At 49.7% G+C, this 17,907-nt stretch overlaps 9 protein-coding genes across 9 annotated transcripts; 3 read left to right on the top strand and 6 right to left on the bottom strand.

Annotated features, from left to right (window-relative positions):
- Positions 1-1,006: 1,006 nt before the first annotated feature.
- Positions 1,007-1,423, bottom strand: N7478_010626 (uncharacterized protein; the record flags this gene model as incomplete). The annotated part of the gene is made up of 1 exon (XM_056926840.1): positions 1,007-1,423. One exon carries the CDS (start codon positions 1,421-1,423, stop codon positions 1,007-1,009), a length of 417 nt encoding a protein of 138 aa, XP_056776210.1.
- A 331-nt stretch (positions 1,424-1,754) lies between these two features.
- N7478_010625 (ankyrin repeat domain-containing protein) lies at positions 1,755-3,137 on the bottom strand (the record flags this gene model as incomplete). The annotated part of the gene is made up of 1 exon (XM_056926839.1): positions 1,755-3,137. One exon carries the CDS (start codon positions 3,135-3,137, stop codon positions 1,755-1,757), a length of 1,383 nt encoding a protein of 460 aa, XP_056776209.1.
- Positions 3,138-4,806: 1,669 nt separating this feature from the next.
- N7478_010624 (uncharacterized protein) lies at positions 4,807-5,643 on the bottom strand (the record flags this gene model as incomplete). Its single annotated transcript, XM_056926838.1, has 1 exon — positions 4,807-5,643. The coding sequence occupies one exon, from the start codon at positions 5,641-5,643 to the stop codon at positions 4,807-4,809; it is 837 nt and encodes a 278-aa protein (XP_056776208.1).
- Positions 5,644-7,020: 1,377 nt separating this feature from the next.
- N7478_010623 (uncharacterized protein) lies at positions 7,021-7,524 on the top strand (the record flags this gene model as incomplete). The annotated part of the gene is made up of 1 exon (XM_056926837.1): positions 7,021-7,524. One exon carries the CDS (start codon positions 7,021-7,023, stop codon positions 7,522-7,524), a length of 504 nt encoding a protein of 167 aa, XP_056776207.1.
- Positions 7,525-10,946: 3,422 nt separating this feature from the next.
- N7478_010622 (uncharacterized protein) lies at positions 10,947-11,129 on the bottom strand (the record flags this gene model as incomplete). Its single annotated transcript, XM_056926836.1, has 1 exon — positions 10,947-11,129. One exon carries the CDS (start codon positions 11,127-11,129, stop codon positions 10,947-10,949), a length of 183 nt encoding a protein of 60 aa, XP_056776206.1.
- Positions 11,130-13,267: 2,138 nt separating this feature from the next.
- On the bottom strand, positions 13,268-13,609 carry N7478_010621 (uncharacterized protein; the record flags this gene model as incomplete). Its single annotated transcript, XM_056926835.1, has 1 exon — positions 13,268-13,609. One exon carries the CDS (start codon positions 13,607-13,609, stop codon positions 13,268-13,270), a length of 342 nt encoding a protein of 113 aa, XP_056776205.1.
- A 382-nt stretch (positions 13,610-13,991) lies between these two features.
- N7478_010620 (uncharacterized protein) lies at positions 13,992-14,321 on the top strand (the record flags this gene model as incomplete). Its single annotated transcript, XM_056926834.1, has 1 exon — positions 13,992-14,321. One exon carries the CDS (start codon positions 13,992-13,994, stop codon positions 14,319-14,321), a length of 330 nt encoding a protein of 109 aa, XP_056776204.1.
- Positions 14,322-15,038: 717 nt separating this feature from the next.
- On the top strand, positions 15,039-15,629 carry N7478_010619 (uncharacterized protein; the record flags this gene model as incomplete). Its single annotated transcript, XM_056926833.1, has 2 exons — positions 15,039-15,394; positions 15,470-15,629. 2 exons carry the CDS (start codon positions 15,039-15,041, stop codon positions 15,627-15,629), a joined length of 516 nt encoding a protein of 171 aa, XP_056776203.1.
- A 429-nt stretch (positions 15,630-16,058) lies between these two features.
- N7478_010618 (uncharacterized protein) lies at positions 16,059-17,522 on the bottom strand (the record flags this gene model as incomplete). The annotated part of the gene is made up of 1 exon (XM_056926832.1): positions 16,059-17,522. One exon carries the CDS (start codon positions 17,520-17,522, stop codon positions 16,059-16,061), a length of 1,464 nt encoding a protein of 487 aa, XP_056776202.1.
- Positions 17,523-17,907: the final 385 nt, after the last annotated feature.

The following is a 17,907-nucleotide window of genomic DNA, read 5'->3' as shown; positions in this document are numbered from 1 at the left end:
TTAGGTCAGAACACGAAAGCCGGGCTGCAGAGGGACGGCATGAAGCGACCGTGCCACGAGTACCCACAGAGCCGGAAGTAGTTGAAATATGACTAGACTAGAAGGCCATGGTGCTATATTGAAAGGCCAATTCCCTCGGCTGTTTGAGGCTATTGGGAAGATGCCGGGCGTGGGCCGACCGCAGAGTGACGGAGTCTCCACGTGGCCCGCCTTTCACCAACCTGACCAACCTTAGGATTACCAGACTGCGTGACAGCGGGATATCTATACTTAATTGCCTCAGAGGCTCTGGAAAATCTGCAAGATCTGCAGTCGCGATCAAACTCGGAGATCGAGGTTTTCTCATTTGTTAGAAATCTTGATGCATTATATCTCAATGATTGCCTGAAGTCCGAAATATATATTTCGTATGGCTTGATGTTGAGGAATTTTACAACCCAATAAACAGGGCAGAACTGTGTTTATTAGGCAAATGAGTTGGACGAGGATGAATATTCGTACTTTCTAATCAGAATTTCGATGTAAACAGACTACATACAAGAATTAGAATAATATATTTCCAGGTCCAGGATTTGGAAAACCCGACAGGGGGTTCAACTGAAGTTGCCGAGTTGAACCCCCAAAGCCACCATGATTGGTCAGTTTGCCATGCGGAAGTGATTGCCACCGCCTTCTTGAACCACGTCAACAAAGCCTGGCCCGCCAACTGCCACCGTCAGGGCTGGTCGTCAGACCAGGGTAGCTGACTGTCCAACTGGCCCTAACATATTCACCTGAAACGAATGTACGCATTCGGAACGCTCATCCAGGGCTGTTGCCTCGCCTTTCACAACCCACAGAAAAATCTCAGGACCCCAATACCCAAGACTCGACCAGCTCGACCTTCAATCGCAGAATTCCCCTAGATCCACTCGGAGGATGGCTCCGAAGCTGTCGGCATATCCAATTCCTGCATCCAAATGAGTTCCGCTCTATCCTCCTCCACCCTTGATGCATCCAAAGCTGCTCAGAGAGCCAATGTAGCCCGGCACAAGCGTGCATTGACTGGGATAAATTGGTCGGAATGGAAGTGTTCTTCCAATACAAGCTTCTGTGTGATGTCAACCACGGCTGTTGCTAGGTGGCAGAAATTCGCGCAACAGGTGCGGAAGAACTCATTTTCGTGAGCTTGCTGATCACGCTGGCTCCGCTTCTCAGTGATTGGGTCTAGTGGGGATTGTGCCACGCTCTTTGCTGTACTGAGGTGTGTCTTTGTGGTCTCTAATGCCATGGTCGTTCTCCCCGCCACAAAGATCCGATGGTCCAGTGGTGTAATCCCGGGAAGATCATCCCGGGCGGCAGGCAAAGCCGCCGAGGAGTGTGGTCTTGGTGTATCTGGCGAGCGACTGTATATACTCGATGCATTAGACGGAGGGCGGGCCATCAGTGAAGCTAGAACAGAGGCTTCTATGCGGCGCTTGGTGTCTTGTAGCCGCGGCTGATCACGCTTATATCACGCGCAAACGGTAGAGAACAATGGGGTCTTATGACAGGCAGTCCTGTGGGTGATATACTCTAGTATTAATTCCTAGGGCGGGGAAGTCGGTGATTGAGCGGGCCGCATTTTCCAGTGGGCTTGGGCTAACGTCCATGCTCGCTGAGCTGTGCTACATAGCAATTTCCGAGTCATCTGACTCTAGGATGGGGGGTATAGCAGTCTGGCAAAGTAACTTTACTCAAATTTTCTATTTCTCCCCCACTCAGTCTTGGCAAAGCTAGCCCGATGGCCAGCCTAACTTTTGTGCTCTCTGCCGCACAAATGCACTGCTTAAAAGATCCATTGCCCGAGCATGTCTATTGAGTATCGCCAAGCTGAAAGCGCAGTATCCATAAGGATCTTGAACTTGGAGATCAATCTGTGGGTGGCGCAACAGCCGTTCAACACATGCAGTATACCCGCTTGCAGCAGCAAACATGAGGGCCGTGAAGCCCGAGGGCCCAACCTCATTCAATGCGATTTCACCTTGCGAGAGAAGAAGAGACACAATATCTAAGTGTTGGTTGATGACAGCCACGTGAAGGGGCGAAGTTCCAGAGGGGGCTTTTACGTTGATCTGAATGGACCTCTGAGTCAACAAGTTCTGGACTGCCTCGAGCGAACCCGCCCGACACGCGGCCCACAGCGGGGAAACCAAGCTCGACGTGGCATTGATACATATTTTCGGCTGCCTCATAAGCATCTGTAGCAAGCGAGGGCTTTGATGCTCCGCTGCTCGCGCAAGAGGGGTAAGACCTCCATCATCCGCGTCATTCAAATGAAGGTCATTCTGGTCCAAGAGCAGTTGCACTAGCTCCTCATTCTGCAGGTCCACCTCGTGCCACAGCGCCGTGCGCCCTCTAGAATCCTGGTGATTGATGTCAAGCTTTGGGTTGAGCAGTAGGGCTTCCACTACCCGTCGGGGCGACCTCCCTTTGAGGGTCTTAACCGCGAGAAGTAGTGCCGTATTTCGGTGGGTGCCGCACCAATTGACATCCAAGCGAGGGTCTCGGGCTAGGATCTGCACTGAGATATGGTCTTCCTTTCGGACTGCGAGGTGTAGCGCATTCTGCCCAAGGCGATCTTCGATGCTGACATTCACGCGGGGATCGGTCAGAAGATGGCTTAGAATGGCGTGCTCCGAGTATTCCACTGCGTACATCAAAGCGGACATGCCATCGGTGCATCGGTCATTGACGTCCAGCGCTGGGTACTGCAACAGGGTTTCAACGATGGCAAAAGTGCCCTTTGCGACAGCGATTGACAACGGCCCTCGACCTTGAAAGTCGCAAATATAGGACAGCCGTGGGTGATGTTCCAACATGAGATTAACTGCTTGTGGGTAGCTCATCTCAATGGCGAGCAGAAGCGTGCTCATCCCACGGTACTCGGAGTTGGGATTTGCCTGATAAAGATCCAACAACTGTCGTGCAATGTCTAGTCGTCTGTTGAGTATGGCTCGATGAAGGGGTGGCATCTCATCGCGCTGGAGGCAATTAAAGAGAGCCGTCGCGCCAATGGTCGCAGTTTTCTGGCAGCAAGCGATCAAATTAACGATGTCATTTTTGTCAAGGCTCTTGAAGATCCAGAGCAAGAGTTCATTTGGGAGGTCGCTAAGCATCTTTCATATGTAGTATTAGAGCTGATGTAGGTTGACAGGAGGGGTGGCAAAGCTTTATAACACGCTATAGCGCTTAGGTACCCCGACTTGAACATACTGTGACCGAGCCCAGGGCTTCTCGTATGGCAGAATAGTCTTTGCCAGACTGGGAAAGGTTGATGCTAATCCTGGGAGCCCTTTTGTCTCTGGGAACCCGTGTGCCATTCCTGGAGACACTGATACTGATCCTGGGAACGGCCATGGCCTCTCCAGGAACCGTGAAGACGATCCCGGCTCTGAGTTACCGAAATTCAGGTGCAAAGATACGTCGCCACAAAATAGTTTCCTCTTTAATGCGGAGGCCGTAGATATAAATACTACCCAGGGAGGATCATGTGTGCTATACGCAATGTACATAAGTAACACAGACTGCCTCGCCTCGCCTACGTATTCGTTCGCCATGCATTGAAAATGATCTCGGAAGACCAAGGCCAGTCGATCCTGATATCCGCTCTCTCTCTGGCCAGTATCACGAGGCTGACCCTGATAGTTCGTTTCCAACGGCCCTGGCATTTCTACCACCTCGACCTTGCTTTATCGGCTGCGTCTAGTATTTCCTTCGTTGTACTTTCCGGTCTTCGCTGGGGCGAAATCTATGCAGTCTGGTGTCACACACTGTTGTGGATGACATCGGCTTTTCTCACCGGACAAGTGGTACGTCTAGAAGTTACCATTCTGGCGCAATGAGCTGACTCTTCAGTTTCTCCGGGTCCATTTCCAACAATGCGAGAACCCGTTTATTCCGGCTGTCTTGCTTAGAACATATGAATTATACGCCGTGATCTCCAGCCTGGCAAAGATAGCAAGCTCCGTCGTTGGAGCCTTTCGCCCGACCGCAGCTCACCCGGTGTGTCTGTTCGTTATCGCCGTTGACTACTTGATGGTGACGACATGGTACCTGTGGCTTCTTGGTCAGGCAACTCAAGCCCGAACTCGCCTTCGAATCATTTCTTTCTGCGTGTCAGCCTTGTTTGCGATCCTACTGGCAGTTGCAGTGCTAGGCACTCTATGGAAGACTTGGGACATTGCGCTAGAGGTGGGTTCTGTCTTGCACAGAAAGAATACGGTGGCTGACTATTTCAGATCCAAATGATACTGATCCTTACCTGGACCTTGTCAGCCCAGCTCATTGAAGCAAGGTAGACTGCCATGCGTCTTCCGCTCACGGATCAAACAGCATGGAAGAAGTCTTCTTGTAGTACATACTGTGTGATAAATGATATTTGGTGCTATAAGATGTAAGCCTATTGGTAAATGCTTCTTGATAGTGACGTCGTAATGGCTTTTCACCTGCGTATCAAACGCGATTTACGCAGATTAGTACGATTGGCGAGTGCAAAACTTATTTACCAGAGGATCTATCTTGTCGTGAGCTTAGAATTTATCTTGGTGGTTTGATTCCCCCCATTCCATGCTCTCGCTTGGCTAGTAATGATATCACTGTTAGACAAAGCCACACGAATGGCGGAATGCGGTACAAAAGAAATCTCTATTTCAACTGTATTAGGTATCTATTGGCAGCGCACAACTGTCAGCTCCCCATTGGGGAGAAACATGGAATACCAAGAGCCGCGACGAAGAGCCTGTGTAGAGATGAGCATCAGCTTTGATATAGACTCTCGTGACATAGCTACTGACCGTAGACTGGTTGCTTCAGTTGCTGGAATAGCCTCACGTGGAACATTTCAATGACCACAGCTCTATCTGCTTGTGATTGCAGGATCTCTGGTATATTTGCAAATGTGGCCTCGAGGGCGTCCACTGACGGGGCTCTCTGAAAGGTCGTGGCACATATGCTAGCCAAATTGTATGCACTGTCCTCTACAGTCAGTCCCGACGGCTGCAGTAGTTGACAAATTTTTGGCAGCAACCTTGGGTCCAACGCGAGAAAGGCCCGCTGGAAATACTCGTATGTGCTGGCATCATTATCGTAATAGACTTCCAGGGGCATCGTCAAGGCCACACGTTCTTCCTCCAACTGAAAGACCTGGTGAAGTCTGAGCACCATGGTCTTCATTTGATCAACGCAAATGCTGCCTTTGAATAACGGCGATTGGCTCAGTCTGGAAGCCATCAGCGTGTAGAAAGGCTCACCATTCGGCCAGATGTCTTTGGACTCATAGTCTTTGAGGTCTCTCGGTTGCAATCCCGTAAAGGCAAGACAGACTAATGCGATGCTTGCTCTCGCGCCAAATGGCCGATACGGATACCTTTTGGTTTGAAAGCATTCTTGTAGAAAGCTCGAGCCAGGCAGCGCTTTTGTCCCAAGCATGAAAAGTATCCACCGAGTCTGCAACTCTAGGTCATCTAGAGACACCGTCTGCAAGCAACGGGAATCGGTCAAAGCATCCTGCGTACTGATCAACCACGATAAGAGTCCATCGTACTGCAAGACAAACTCTCTTTCCCAGTCAGCTGAATGACGATAGATGATTCGCCACATGGCCGCCTCATCATCAGGGAGCATTGCAGAGATGAAGATATAATTCAATACCAAAAGGAGCTGATGGAAAGTCGGAGGTGATTCTTCTCGTGCGAAAATGGGACCAGCAAGTGGACTTTTCAACGGAGGTGGCAGAAATGCCTGTTTGCATACATTAGAAACATCTGATTGGCACTACAAATGTGCATGGGGTCTACTCACCGAGAGCTTCATCCTGGAATATGCCATGGTAGCGGGAGGACTTGCAGCAGGCGAAGTTTCAGGAGAGCGAGAATCAACATCAAAGGCTTGGTTTTCATTCAATTCCGTAAGGGGAACCGTCTTTCAAGGACCATGAGCATCAGCCAAGTTCAAGTTGCCATATGCTTCGAGCTACTGACCTGTTTGTTTTGATCTGACGATGCCAGCCCAATCGATGGCGCTTGTAAGCTTCGGCGGCTTGTTTTACGAATGCGAGTCTCTTGGGACATTCCTCCAAGAAAGCCTTCGCACGTGCGTGATTCAATACTGCATCGTTGTTTGGCAATACAGCACGGCTCGCAAGATGGGCTCCGGTCCACATTAGCTAGATAGGAACAGAGGTCATCTTTACCACGCCTGATACAGGCTTGGCACGAAGGAAGCTGACGACTGCATCGAATCTTTGCCGCTCGACACGACTCGCAGGCTCGAGTTGATGTGGGACCGCTCGAGGATGGCGAGCATCTTTGCGGACGCAACTTCGCTGGAAAGTTAGTATACATATAAAGTAGTACTGATGAAATGACTGTGGAAACACTTTGACGTTCAAGATTGTCACTGCTAGCCCTAAGGGAAGAACCGCCACTTTAAATGTTGATGAACGGACGTGCGAATGTTCACGAGCATAGCCTCGATCAGAGCTCACTAGGACGCCCCAGTAGTGACGTGCCGCGTCACTCATCTATGCCACAAAGTAGCGTAATTCTAAACATCGAAGCAATTCTGGGAACGTTCACTTGCTTCCCAGGAGCCCCAGAGTTCCCAAAATCCGGTTTAAAGATCCCAGGATCGGCAACGCTAAATTATGACCCAAATTTACCCGTTGGATCATTTTTCCAGGGAGTCAAGGCTTCATTAGTTAAAGCAGATCCAAGTTGACGGCGATCTTCCACACTTAGACACCCCCCATCAAAGCAGACTCCCTAAGTAGTAATCAAGATGTGTGCCCCAACGGCCAAGTAGATCATCTACCGTCGTCATCTGAAGGCAGAGTCATAAAATGTTGATGAGTGAGGAATGCAGGTGGGTTCACTAGTAGCATTTGTGAATGTAGCCAGTCTTTTGCCTACGACCCGGTAGCGATAAGCCATTGGGAGACCAGAACGCCTCCTCGCACTATACCGGTTACTCCGGCCTGACGATCCTCTTCCAAAACATTCGATGCTGCGCGGGATTTTTGTTGCCTTTCTTCGTGTTTGGGGTCGCAGAAGAAATCTTGATGAGCGGCCTGGCGAGGTATTTACCAACAGCCGAGCGCAGGCAGAATCACAGCTCGCCCACGCAAGCACCACCTCTATGCAAGAGCTCAATGGCGAAGACATGACCAACCAGGTGTCGTACGAAAATCGAAGCGGGAGAGTTTCTGCAGATTCGTTGGCTCATCACGAGTTTAATCACGTCACTGATCCTCTTGTGAGCCCCGCCTCGACCTTGCCCTCCCACACACAGCCGGGGAGGCAGGGCGTTGTGGTCCGCCGTCTGGAAATCGGCACAGACGTCGATGACATATACTGCATATTTTGTCTCGCCGAGAATGGGAATCCTACCGACGAGAATGTAATTCTGCAGTGTCGACGCTGCCAAGCATTGTCACATTTGAGTTGCATGGAGGAGTGGTTGAAGCAATGCAGACCTGAGATGCACGAGTCATGCTGCGCCTGGTAAGTGCAATGAACGCGTCTCTTGAAAAACTGGTTACTAAAGAGACGCAGCCGAAGTGAAGAGCCTCAAGACGCCCTGTTACGCGGGTGGCCATCGCAGATTCGAATGAGCACTGATGCAGCCAGAAGCTGGAGTGTCACTGCAGTTACCCCATACGATACTCCGTCAGCGGATTCCTCCCCCTCTGTATACAGATCCACCCCAGTGCAATTTTGCAAGCGGGTGCAGTGCAACAAGAGAGACCTCAGATATTGCCCCGCAGATCGACTAGACTGATCGAAGAGGGACGCACGCCCACTACTCCGTCAATCACCGAGATTTCGAAGGAATCAAACGGGTGGGTTTGAGAGGGAGAATTGATGTTGGAAAAAAGAAGGGGACCGGAAATCGACCAGGGGCTTCGAGTTGAAGCGGAGGGCACAAGACCAAATCTGTTTCATCAGTGTCAAGGGTGTCGATCTTTTGTGGCCCTTCGGTCAGTCTCGCATATCTGCTTTCGTCCTAGATGTTTTAAGCTCAGAAAAGGGCGGTTGATTTCTTCAATAATCACTTGTTGTGACATAGCATGCACTGAAAACCGCCTGGCCGCATAAGGACATCTCGCAAGCACGCCAGAGTGGGACTGAATGTCAGGCAATGGGACCATCCGTAGACCCGCCTAGAAAAAATCGTGCATCATATATAGTAGAATCACCCGCCATGAGTAGAAAGCGCTTGCGTGCCTCTACTCCGACCGTGATTCGCTGCAGTGAAACCACCACCGAGCCCATTTGGACCATAGTAGACAAGTAATAATGCAGGTAGCCAGCATGGTAGAACAACATCCGCTAGAGAAGTCTCTAATGTCAAATCTGTGACTTCGAGCTTTGTGGTCGCGTTCAATGCCATTCATTGGTGGAACCTCAGGGTATCCCACGAGAGCCCACCCGGCAGCGCTCGTGCCAACAATTCCATTGTGCGGTAGTGTATTGATAACTGGTAGAGCCCGACCTTTTCGTTCTAGACGAAAAGGCTAAGCGAGTAGGTAAGTTCGAATACCACACCGTTAAAGCCCCATCAGGGCGAGCTGCGCTTGGGAGCTACCCCAATTGAAGTCGGACTAGTTGACCTTTAGCTTCAAGAACGCGGTGAAAGCCCAAAATTTGCTATGCTGCGACAATGTGCCCCCGTCATGTATGGAAGACCTCTCATGAAGTCACGTTTTCGATTGACCTTGCTGCTGATCCCACTGTTGAACGTCGCATCCATGTCAACGCAGCGCTCACAAGACTGGTTGCAAGTCTGATTGCATAATTAGCTTGAACTGGGTAAAGACCCAAGTTGCCCTCCCTAGAGCACTGCTCGGACCATTGGAGCTCCCGCTGGCCTCTTTTCTATTTGTCTGATACGGTTTCCTGCTCACAAACGGTTGGGATGTCAAAAGCGTGAGCTGGTGTAGCCCCAGCGAGAAGAGAATGTAAGGAAAAATCAGCCGTTGGAAAAGTGCAGATGAGAATGAGTCAATCGTCGTGGAAATTCAACGCTCGTGCATCGATGCTCACTTGTGAGATGAACTCATCCCAAGGAGACGCGTTTGGGAAATGACGTCACGCGAAGTTAGCTGTGACAAGTAGTCAGCGGCGCGTCGGACCATTCAAGAACAGCGACCCAAGTCTGATTCAGTCGACGTATGCCGTCTTGAACATTCATAAGGCACTGGAAAGGTTGGAACTGTCTTTATGTTCGAAGTTGCTTCATAATTCGGCCCATTAGAAAGCCCACGCAGCCACATGGACACGATATGGTGATTTGATGCTGGTGCTGGAACGGAGCTGCATCATTGGAATTGGCTCCTCAGATCTCCATATTGAGAGTCGAGTTTCAACCAGCTTATCCTCTCGCAGTATGTGTTATCGGGTATCACCCCTTCAAACCGACGACCAATTATACCGCAGACGCATCATAAGTGGTCATGGCGACAGCGAGATGGCCACCACAGGCCTAAAAGTAGTACTCTTGACTAGCTCTGCCGCTAGATAAATGTGAGCCCACATTGAACAGGCTTAGCTCACAGCGTGCTGAGAACATGTCTCTTCAGCACCATCACAGATGACCGAGGCGGAAGACGCTGATGCAAAGTGGCCTTGACTAATGACAATGGAGATCAGCCATCGGAATGCATAATGCGGATCAAACAGCAGGTCTTTTCATAAACTGTTCATTTCCTGTAGGTGTTGACTTGGGTGAGGTGAGACAGGGAGCCACGCTAGCCGTCCACTGTTAACCTCCAGAGCCTGACTGCAGCAGGCCTCGCGTCTAATGCCGCTTAAAACCAAGCTCTTGACAAGAGACGACGGCATTGCCAATGGAATGAGCAGGGACCAGGTAAAAAATCTTTCGATCGACGTGAGAGGTCTACTAGAACGATAGTCAGCTATACGAATGTAAATTCAGGGAGGGGGAGGACGCTATACAAAGCCACGTTGGATAATGTGGGTAATGCGCTTCTTGTAGTAGATTCGTAGTGCGATTGGGACTAGGTATCCAGAGCAGGCATCGAAGGGTATGTTAAGCTGATACACGCATGGAGTGGGTGTTTGGGAAGCGTGTCGGTAACCAGTCGCTCTATAGGCAATATTAGCACCCAGAGAGGAGGAATAAGGATAGGTCAGCATGAGTGGGGATACTCTTGTCAATGCCGAAAGTAGCTGATACATATGAAAACAGGCGACAGTGCAACCCTTGACAGCCAAGAAGTCGTTCAGCATGGCGGCATAACTAGACGCAGTCCTCGGAGCTCTGAAATGACCGATAATCCGTAGCTTGGGATATGGTACTCGTGACTGCGGGGTATATGCCCATTGAGTGTACGGAGCTCAATTGTGTCAGCTGAAAGCTTTACCAATATACATTAAAAATTATGGGTTAGAGCTCACACTGAAGTTGCTTGGCGAAACTAGCCAACCCATTTCGTGCTGAAGCCAATAAGGTTGACGAGGGGCTAGTTCCATCATTCAATAACATGGAGCACGATTAGATCAGCAAGGGCTGATTGCAGAAAGATGAATGATCATTCGTCCTGGGAAAGCTGGATCAGATGGAGTGTGGGCGGACGATGTTGAAAAACCATCCATATAGCCTTTCAGTGGATCTGGGCTTTCGTTTGGTTTCAGCGTCACGCGCGATGTAATGCGTACACTCTGGCTTACTGCCGGTGTATCGAAAGGCTCTATGAGGGGTCAATGAGCCGACATTCGAATTTTTTGCGAAGTCCCATCACTCACCCACGTTCTATACCTTGCAGGTCTGAGCTACCTAAGCGTGGATTAATATAGAGAAACCAGCGCAAAGAGCGGGTTGGAAAAGACCGACATCCGCCGATATGAGATACGTACCTGATGGCATCACATCCTCATCGCTGATGTGGTTGACGAGCTGTTTGTTCTTTATAGCGTCTTTTGGTCTTGCAAACGAAGTCGCAAGGCTAGAGACGTCTCAATGTAGAGTGCGTCTTTTGTGCTCGAGGTGAAATCGGCCTTGGTCTTCGTTGCATGATGGGTGGTCTGTCCGACAACTGGTCCCTTGCTATCGAGAGCAAGGTCGAGAGGGTAGAAAGCTCCATGAGCCATCCAGCATTCGGGATAGCCCACCCCGGGACATGTCAGGGGGCCGTGAAGATGTCTGCCACAGAAGATAAGTCAGCTCTATGTACATAGACTCAATCAAAGATCAGGGGATACGGATCACACTCAGCGCTCGCCGGTATTCGTGATGTATCAATCCATTCACCTTTCTGTAGGAGGTTTCTGTGATAGAAGTTCGTTTGGTCAGCGACTGACCTCATGGAGTTGCTATTGGGCCTACCGTATAAAAAGGCTCTACCGTAATATATCAGGGGTAGAGAGCCTGTCATGGTTGTCATCGAATGTGTTCAGATCTGACTGTACACAGACCGTTTGAAAAGCTCTATTGTGAGATCGTTAGATAGGACATAGTGCAGCTTTCATAGGTCAAACCGATTCGACACCTCACCTTGGTAGAGATTTTGCGTGCTACAGTGGATGTATTGGAAGCCTCGCGGAACCAGAGTAATAAATGGCGTTAGCATAGGCTTTAACCAAGGGAGGATGGTACTCACATATTGACGCCGCCGTAGATTAAGCCTGAAGAAAGAGTCTTATCAGTGAGAGATTAGGTACTCTTGAGCTGGTGGCTGGGTACACTTACAAGTAGTTGAGGAAAGAAATGATCAAAGTCAACCTTCGCAAATGATATGCGAGGGGAGATGTAGGAGGAAAGTGAAATAAGACGGATGGGGGCATATTTATACCCTTCAGGGCGGAGTTCTTCGTCTTCCACTTGAATAAAAAGTGGCAGATTGTGAGACTTTCTGATTCTTTCTGGGCAAGAGGAAAACTGGCATACCAGCGAGCAGTTTTCTGCGCTAAAAAAACATGTTTACTCACCAGCGATGAGCTGACAGGAGTAGCAATAATAGGTAGAATGACAAATAGTTGGCAAAGAGTCAAGGTTCAGCTAGACTACGAGGCTAGAGGAGGCGTCCAGCAGAGTAAAATTACGGCTAACTGAGAAACCGGAGTTTATTCACCCGCGGATTCAGTTGAATCAACAGCTATGAGCAAACATGAGGCGTCCCAAGGATATGCGCAATGACAAATAGTTATTATGGGGAACCGTTGAAGTAGAGGTCGAGTCCCAGTCACTCGAATTAGGGATGGCCGAATGAGGTCGTAAACCTTATTCGCTGGCGAATTAGTTGACTCAACGGGATGAGCAAACAGGAGCTTGACCAACAATATATGGAAGAACAGATAAGCTGTTGAAAATTGACAGTTGAGGCGAGCACTAGCAAGTCCTCATTTTAATTACACTTGACTACTTTCCTGGTTTTTCTCTCACCCATTAACTAGCGGAAAAAATAAATACCTGCAAACAACAAAATGAATTTGCTCGCTCCGCTTCTACCACCTTCGTATGGACGGACGAGGTGTGAACACACCCCATAATACACGCCCTGGAGGGAACGTAAAAGTTACTGCGCCCCCTCAAGCAGCATGCGAATCGTGGGCAGCCCAAATTGGCAAGACCATAACAATGCATAGTCGTTCAAGTTGAGCCAACACTGGGTAGCTTGGATCCACACCGGTGCGGCCCGTGGGTCGAGGTGGAGCCATATCCACTCTGGTGCCTCAACGTTGAGTAAACGACAGTGAATGATCGGCGAGGAAAGCCAGAAGCCCTCAGAGAATGATGGTGAATGAGAGATTGCTCAGTTTTGTGCGACCCCGAAAACTCTCCATATCGTCCTTGGAATCGCTTTCCATTACATTTCGGCCGTCCCAGCAAAAAGCACCGCTCCTCAAGTAGCGGGTGCTGGGCATACACTACTCTACGAAAGACACAAAAGTGCGTCCCGCCAAAAGTTGAGAATTGGGGCCAGTTATTCACTAAATTGATATGCCATGGAATTTTTGATAGTAATGCCATTTGCAGAGTATATTGACAATCACCAAGAGCCCAGAGCTCTCTGCAGCCTGTCCGCTGCCAATCTTGGTCACAAAATATCAGCCCTTAGTAGAATATGTGGACACGTGGGACTCTGCACAAGTCCAGTCATGGATGTATGGAGAAATACCCTTGCATAGCAATCATGTAGGCATGCCTTCTCTCAATGTACGGCAAAGACAAAGCCTGTCAAGCCGTGTACCTCAGTACCTCACAATAAGCCGCCAGAACTTGAGCATAGTCAAGCAGAGGTGACATTGAAGCCGCACGCAATTCGACGGGCCTTTTCAAAATATACCATCCTCCACCATGGCACTTTCGCACGCGCAGTATAATGCTGAGGATCTTCATTCTGACTCACGTCTCTGAGGTCACCGTACCACGACTGTGAACCATGGGCGAGCCAGCTCTTTGCCCTCCGATTGCAACTGCGCCAATTTTGTGATTCGACCAGCACTTTCTGTGAGTCAGGAATACTACACACCCAGATGGAATGAACGGTCGTGGTGCTGTCTGCCGCGACATGATTGGCGATCCATACGCCAGCATCGTCCAGCTCATGGATCAAGACCGGTGAAGACATTGCATCGACCGCCAGAACCGTCCTCGGTGAGAAACCTGCACTGCTGGTATTTGCGAGAAAGCGTAGCTGAAGTCCATAAAAGCAGGCTCCTCCCCCGATCCATTTGTCTTTCTTCACACATCGCGGCCGCGGTGTGTCGCCTCTGACCTTCGGGCCTGAGGCTTCCGTGACGACGGCTGTTGCTGATCCAAGCCCAGTGACATAAGAATAGTGCTTCGCAGGGGGGCGCTGCGTTACCAAGTGAACTCCGCAGGGGGACGCTGTGATGACAATTGAGACCCGCAGGAGACCGCTGCGTCAACAAGTTCTCTGCAGGAGACCGCTGCATTACCAAGTTCTCCGCAGGAGACCGCTGCGTCAAATAAGTTCTCCGCAAGGAAAAATGCGTTACCAAGAGGATCCGCAGGAGACAGCTGCGAAATCAAGCGACTCCGCAGGAGACAGCTGCGAAACCAAGCGACTCCGCAGGAGACAGCTGCGAAATCAAGCGACTCCGCAGGAGACAGCTGCGAAATCAAGCGCCTCCGCAGGAGACAGCTGCGAAACCAAGCGACTCCGCAGGAGACAGCTGCGAAATCAAGCGCCTCCGCAGGAGACAGCTGCGAAACCAAGCGACTCCGCAGGAGACAGCTGCGAAATCAAGCGACTCCGCAGGGACATCTGCGAAATCAAGGCCCCCTGGCAATGTGCAAGCACCTCTGCGTGGTGCTAGGGACCAGTATTCATCTCACCTGGGGACTGCAACTCCCATGGGGACTGAAGAAGCCAAGACTTGCACAGTAGATAGACTAAATCATGAGCCATGGCAGCCCACTGGGAAATGCAATCATCACATTATCAGTTCAGTCGATTCAAAGCTCTCTCGTAGGCCATACCTAGAGTCGTATTTAGTAAAACCGCTTTACGCAATAGGTACCTCGACATGCCCACTGATGAGCCAATTCAAAGCGGCCATCTCGAACTGCACGAGACATATTAAAAGTAGGCAGTTTGTCTGAATGATCCCTCATTCGCGAACCCAATGCCAGGACTCCATGACGGCGACCAATAAGGTGACCTGACCCGTCAAAGATCGTCCGGCCTTGAAAAGTGGAAAATGGTGCTGAGAGCGACTTTGAGCTGATGCGATTCTTGATGGGAGTGATCTTTGATGGGTGAATGTTGACGGGTACGTGCTGACGTTGACTCGTCGGGCTACAAACATGCGGTGAAGCGGTGAACGGCAGGCAGTATTTGGGTTCACAATGGCTGATCTGCCCTCGACCCACTTCGCGCGTCCACTCGCCATTGTCCCACGGGCCGCCCCAGGTATACGTCCTCTCCAAGAATTCTCGTAGATCCAAGTTGCTCCTTCATGATTCCTTCTATAAAATACCTTTACAGAATTCACATGTACCCATCTCTTGAAGCCAACAATTCCCACCTCATAATGGCACAGTTGGATCCGTCGTCTGCCGACCGTGCTCACACGGGAATTGCGAATTTTGAGAGAACAATTGAAGCTTTGGGCAACAGATTTGCCTCACCAGTACCGACAGCATCCTCGCAAAAGACAGGCGACTCAAACAAGTCCAGTCACAAATACTCGAACCGAAGAGAATTTAGTGACAGAATACAAAAGCGAGTGCGATTTGACCTGGTTTCGGAAGACAAGTCTAGAAGCGTTGCACATTCCAACAGATCTGCACAGTCAAAATCTAGTACCAGTCGATACGTGCCCTCATCCTCCCTGACTTTACAGCCCAGCCATGCTAGTCTACAACGCAGACTGGGCAGACGCAGAAGGTCTGTACTTGAAACCCGGAGCCCCCTCGTATTTATGTCTAAGACCGAGAACTGATTTGTATCTCTAAAATGCAGGTTACTCAGGAGAGACGCCAAATGGGACGACCAAGAAAGGAATAGCAGTGACAGAAAATGTACTGCCAAGGGCATTGAAGATTTCAACAGTGATATTCAAGACCTTAAAAGAGAGATGGAAATCGTCAAAGAGGGACTTGAAATCAATCAAAGTGTGTAAGCCGAATGACTGGATTTAACCGTGAGAGATGAATCCGTCATTCAAGGCCGTGCAGAACTTAAAACTTGTTTGGCGGGATTGCGAGGAATTGCGAGGAAAATTTGGTCGAAGACTCACCGACAAATGCTTTTGAACGAGTATCCAAACGAATATTAAATATTGAATAATCCATATAAGAAGACAAACACAATCAATTCTGGTCTGTAAAGCAAAATGCACAAATTGAAGATCATATTATAGAGAAAAAAGACCTCTCCTTTCCGACATTACGTTCCTACATACTTAATCCTTAACCGGACTAGCTAGACCTTTTTTGTAGCTTTTCTGCTGGTGTTCTTTTCTCTTTTTTTCCTTTTCCATATGTCTCAAAAATTGATACCAGTGACAATTGACTCGATGCTAGAAACGACTTGCTTTATCAATCAGCAATCAAATCTCCTCCACACCCTCAGATGCAATCAGTCCTTGGACCTCTTCTCCGTTGTTCTGTAGCATGGTCGCTTTGTAGATTTCGTATAGAGCCTCGGCAACAACTTCTCGAGCCTCTTTGTCTGAAGGACTCAAGTTCCCCCAGCCTTCTTTGATTCCTTGTTTCCGCATGAAATCCGCCTGACTAAACTTGACAGTGGGAGCCTGACCTCGAGTTTCCGCTATATTGCGGTTGTCAGATTCACTCGACGCAGTATTCGTAGGTCTTGGTTCTGAGCTAGTAGGAGAAACGACATCGTCCGGTTCCTCGTCAAGGCTGACGGGGTTGAATCTGGTGCCTGCCCAGTTGTTCCGTGGCGAAGGTGGAGATGTACTGTTGGTATCGGAAGTCAGAGAGGCACCCCTAACACCTGGGGTCCGTAAGCGCGAAGTGGCTCTCCGTTGCCGAAGGCGGTCCAAGGAGGCGTTCAATGGACATGGCGTAGTACCACGACTGCGTCTTCCGGACCCGGGCTGATTCTCAGCCCAGGCTGCATACTGATTCTCTTGATTGTCCCAAACTTGTTTGATTGTTTCCTCAGCTGCCTCGCGCCCAGGACAAAACCGAACGAACTCGCACTTGGGAATCCACGAAAATCCCAGTGCAACTTTGCACCTTTTCTTGTCATCATCTCTCAAGTCCTTCCACAAAATTTTCACCCACGAGCATGGACTACGTGTGGAGGTTCTGGAGCCTGTGTTTTCAAAGAGGGCTCCATAAATGCCGGCGACATTGGCAGTCGTATACCGGTATACTTTCTTCCCACTAGCAGTGCGGTCTCGAATCGCCGAGATTCGGAAGTCTTCGTCGGTCGTACTGGCGAAGCGATCGTTGGTGTAGTTGGGTTCGTATCTGAATGTGAATCTGGCCGCGTGAGGTGGACCTTCTTGCACGATCACGAAGGTGGATCCTCTCATCGTGCCCCATCCATCGACAGTGGCATTGGGATCAAGAGGCTCGCTTTCCGTGGGGCGGTTTGCCTTCTTTTTCCCACGTGTATCGATGATAGCCAGACATTTAAAGCCTTCAACAAGGCCAGCGGTGTCTTGGCTCTGGGGCGATGACACTTCTGGAGGGGGATGATCACTTTGTACGTCGGGTGAATTGTTCTCTGCATGGCTTGGACCGAGATCTCTCATTTCGATATCACTTGACTCGATCGATCTGATAGCCTTATCAGGCTGATGCGGGGAGTTCTCATCTACAGGACCATCTTGCTGCATCTGGCCCAGACCATCCTCATCGCGATAGGATGGTTGGTTCTCATTCGAGTTTGCTGGAGATACCGAGGCTTGCTCCAGACCACTCTGTAATTTGTTTCGTGGGAGAGTCCCTTCCATCGCCATCTTCTCTACCTTGCCAATATTGGAAGAAGGAACTTTTTGCTTTGGGTCGGCATTTTTGGAAATGCCTTTAGATGACATGATGGCACGACGATGAGGAAACGTCTCTGGATGGATGCGCTGAGTCCTCTGAAGGGACTATATATGCATTTTTGCTTTGCCAGTATCACTGCGTTTGTCATACTTGATCATGGATGCGAATTCCGAACTGCGGGCACTGTCATTGAACACTCATTTTTGTATGGTTGAGTCGGAATTTCATGGGGCGCTGAAGTCGAACTGATCAGTTTTACAAGTGCAGGTCATCATATTCCTGAGACAGGCTTGCTTAAATTGCCTGATGGAAGTGCGCAGTTCGGGCATATGAGTGACTCAGAAACCGCAATGGCACGGTTGTTTCGGCGGCTGATCCCTCTTCACGACCTTTATTCTCTGCGATATTGTTTCTTTGCCGAACATCCATGCC

The sequence above is a fragment of the Penicillium angulare genome (genome assembly GCF_028827245.1).
Source record: "Penicillium angulare strain IBT 27051 chromosome Unknown utg000007l_segment0_segment0, whole genome shotgun sequence".
NCBI classification, from domain to species: domain Eukaryota; kingdom Fungi; phylum Ascomycota; class Eurotiomycetes; order Eurotiales; family Aspergillaceae; genus Penicillium; species Penicillium angulare.
This window is presented reverse-complemented; position numbering and strand designations above follow the sequence as displayed.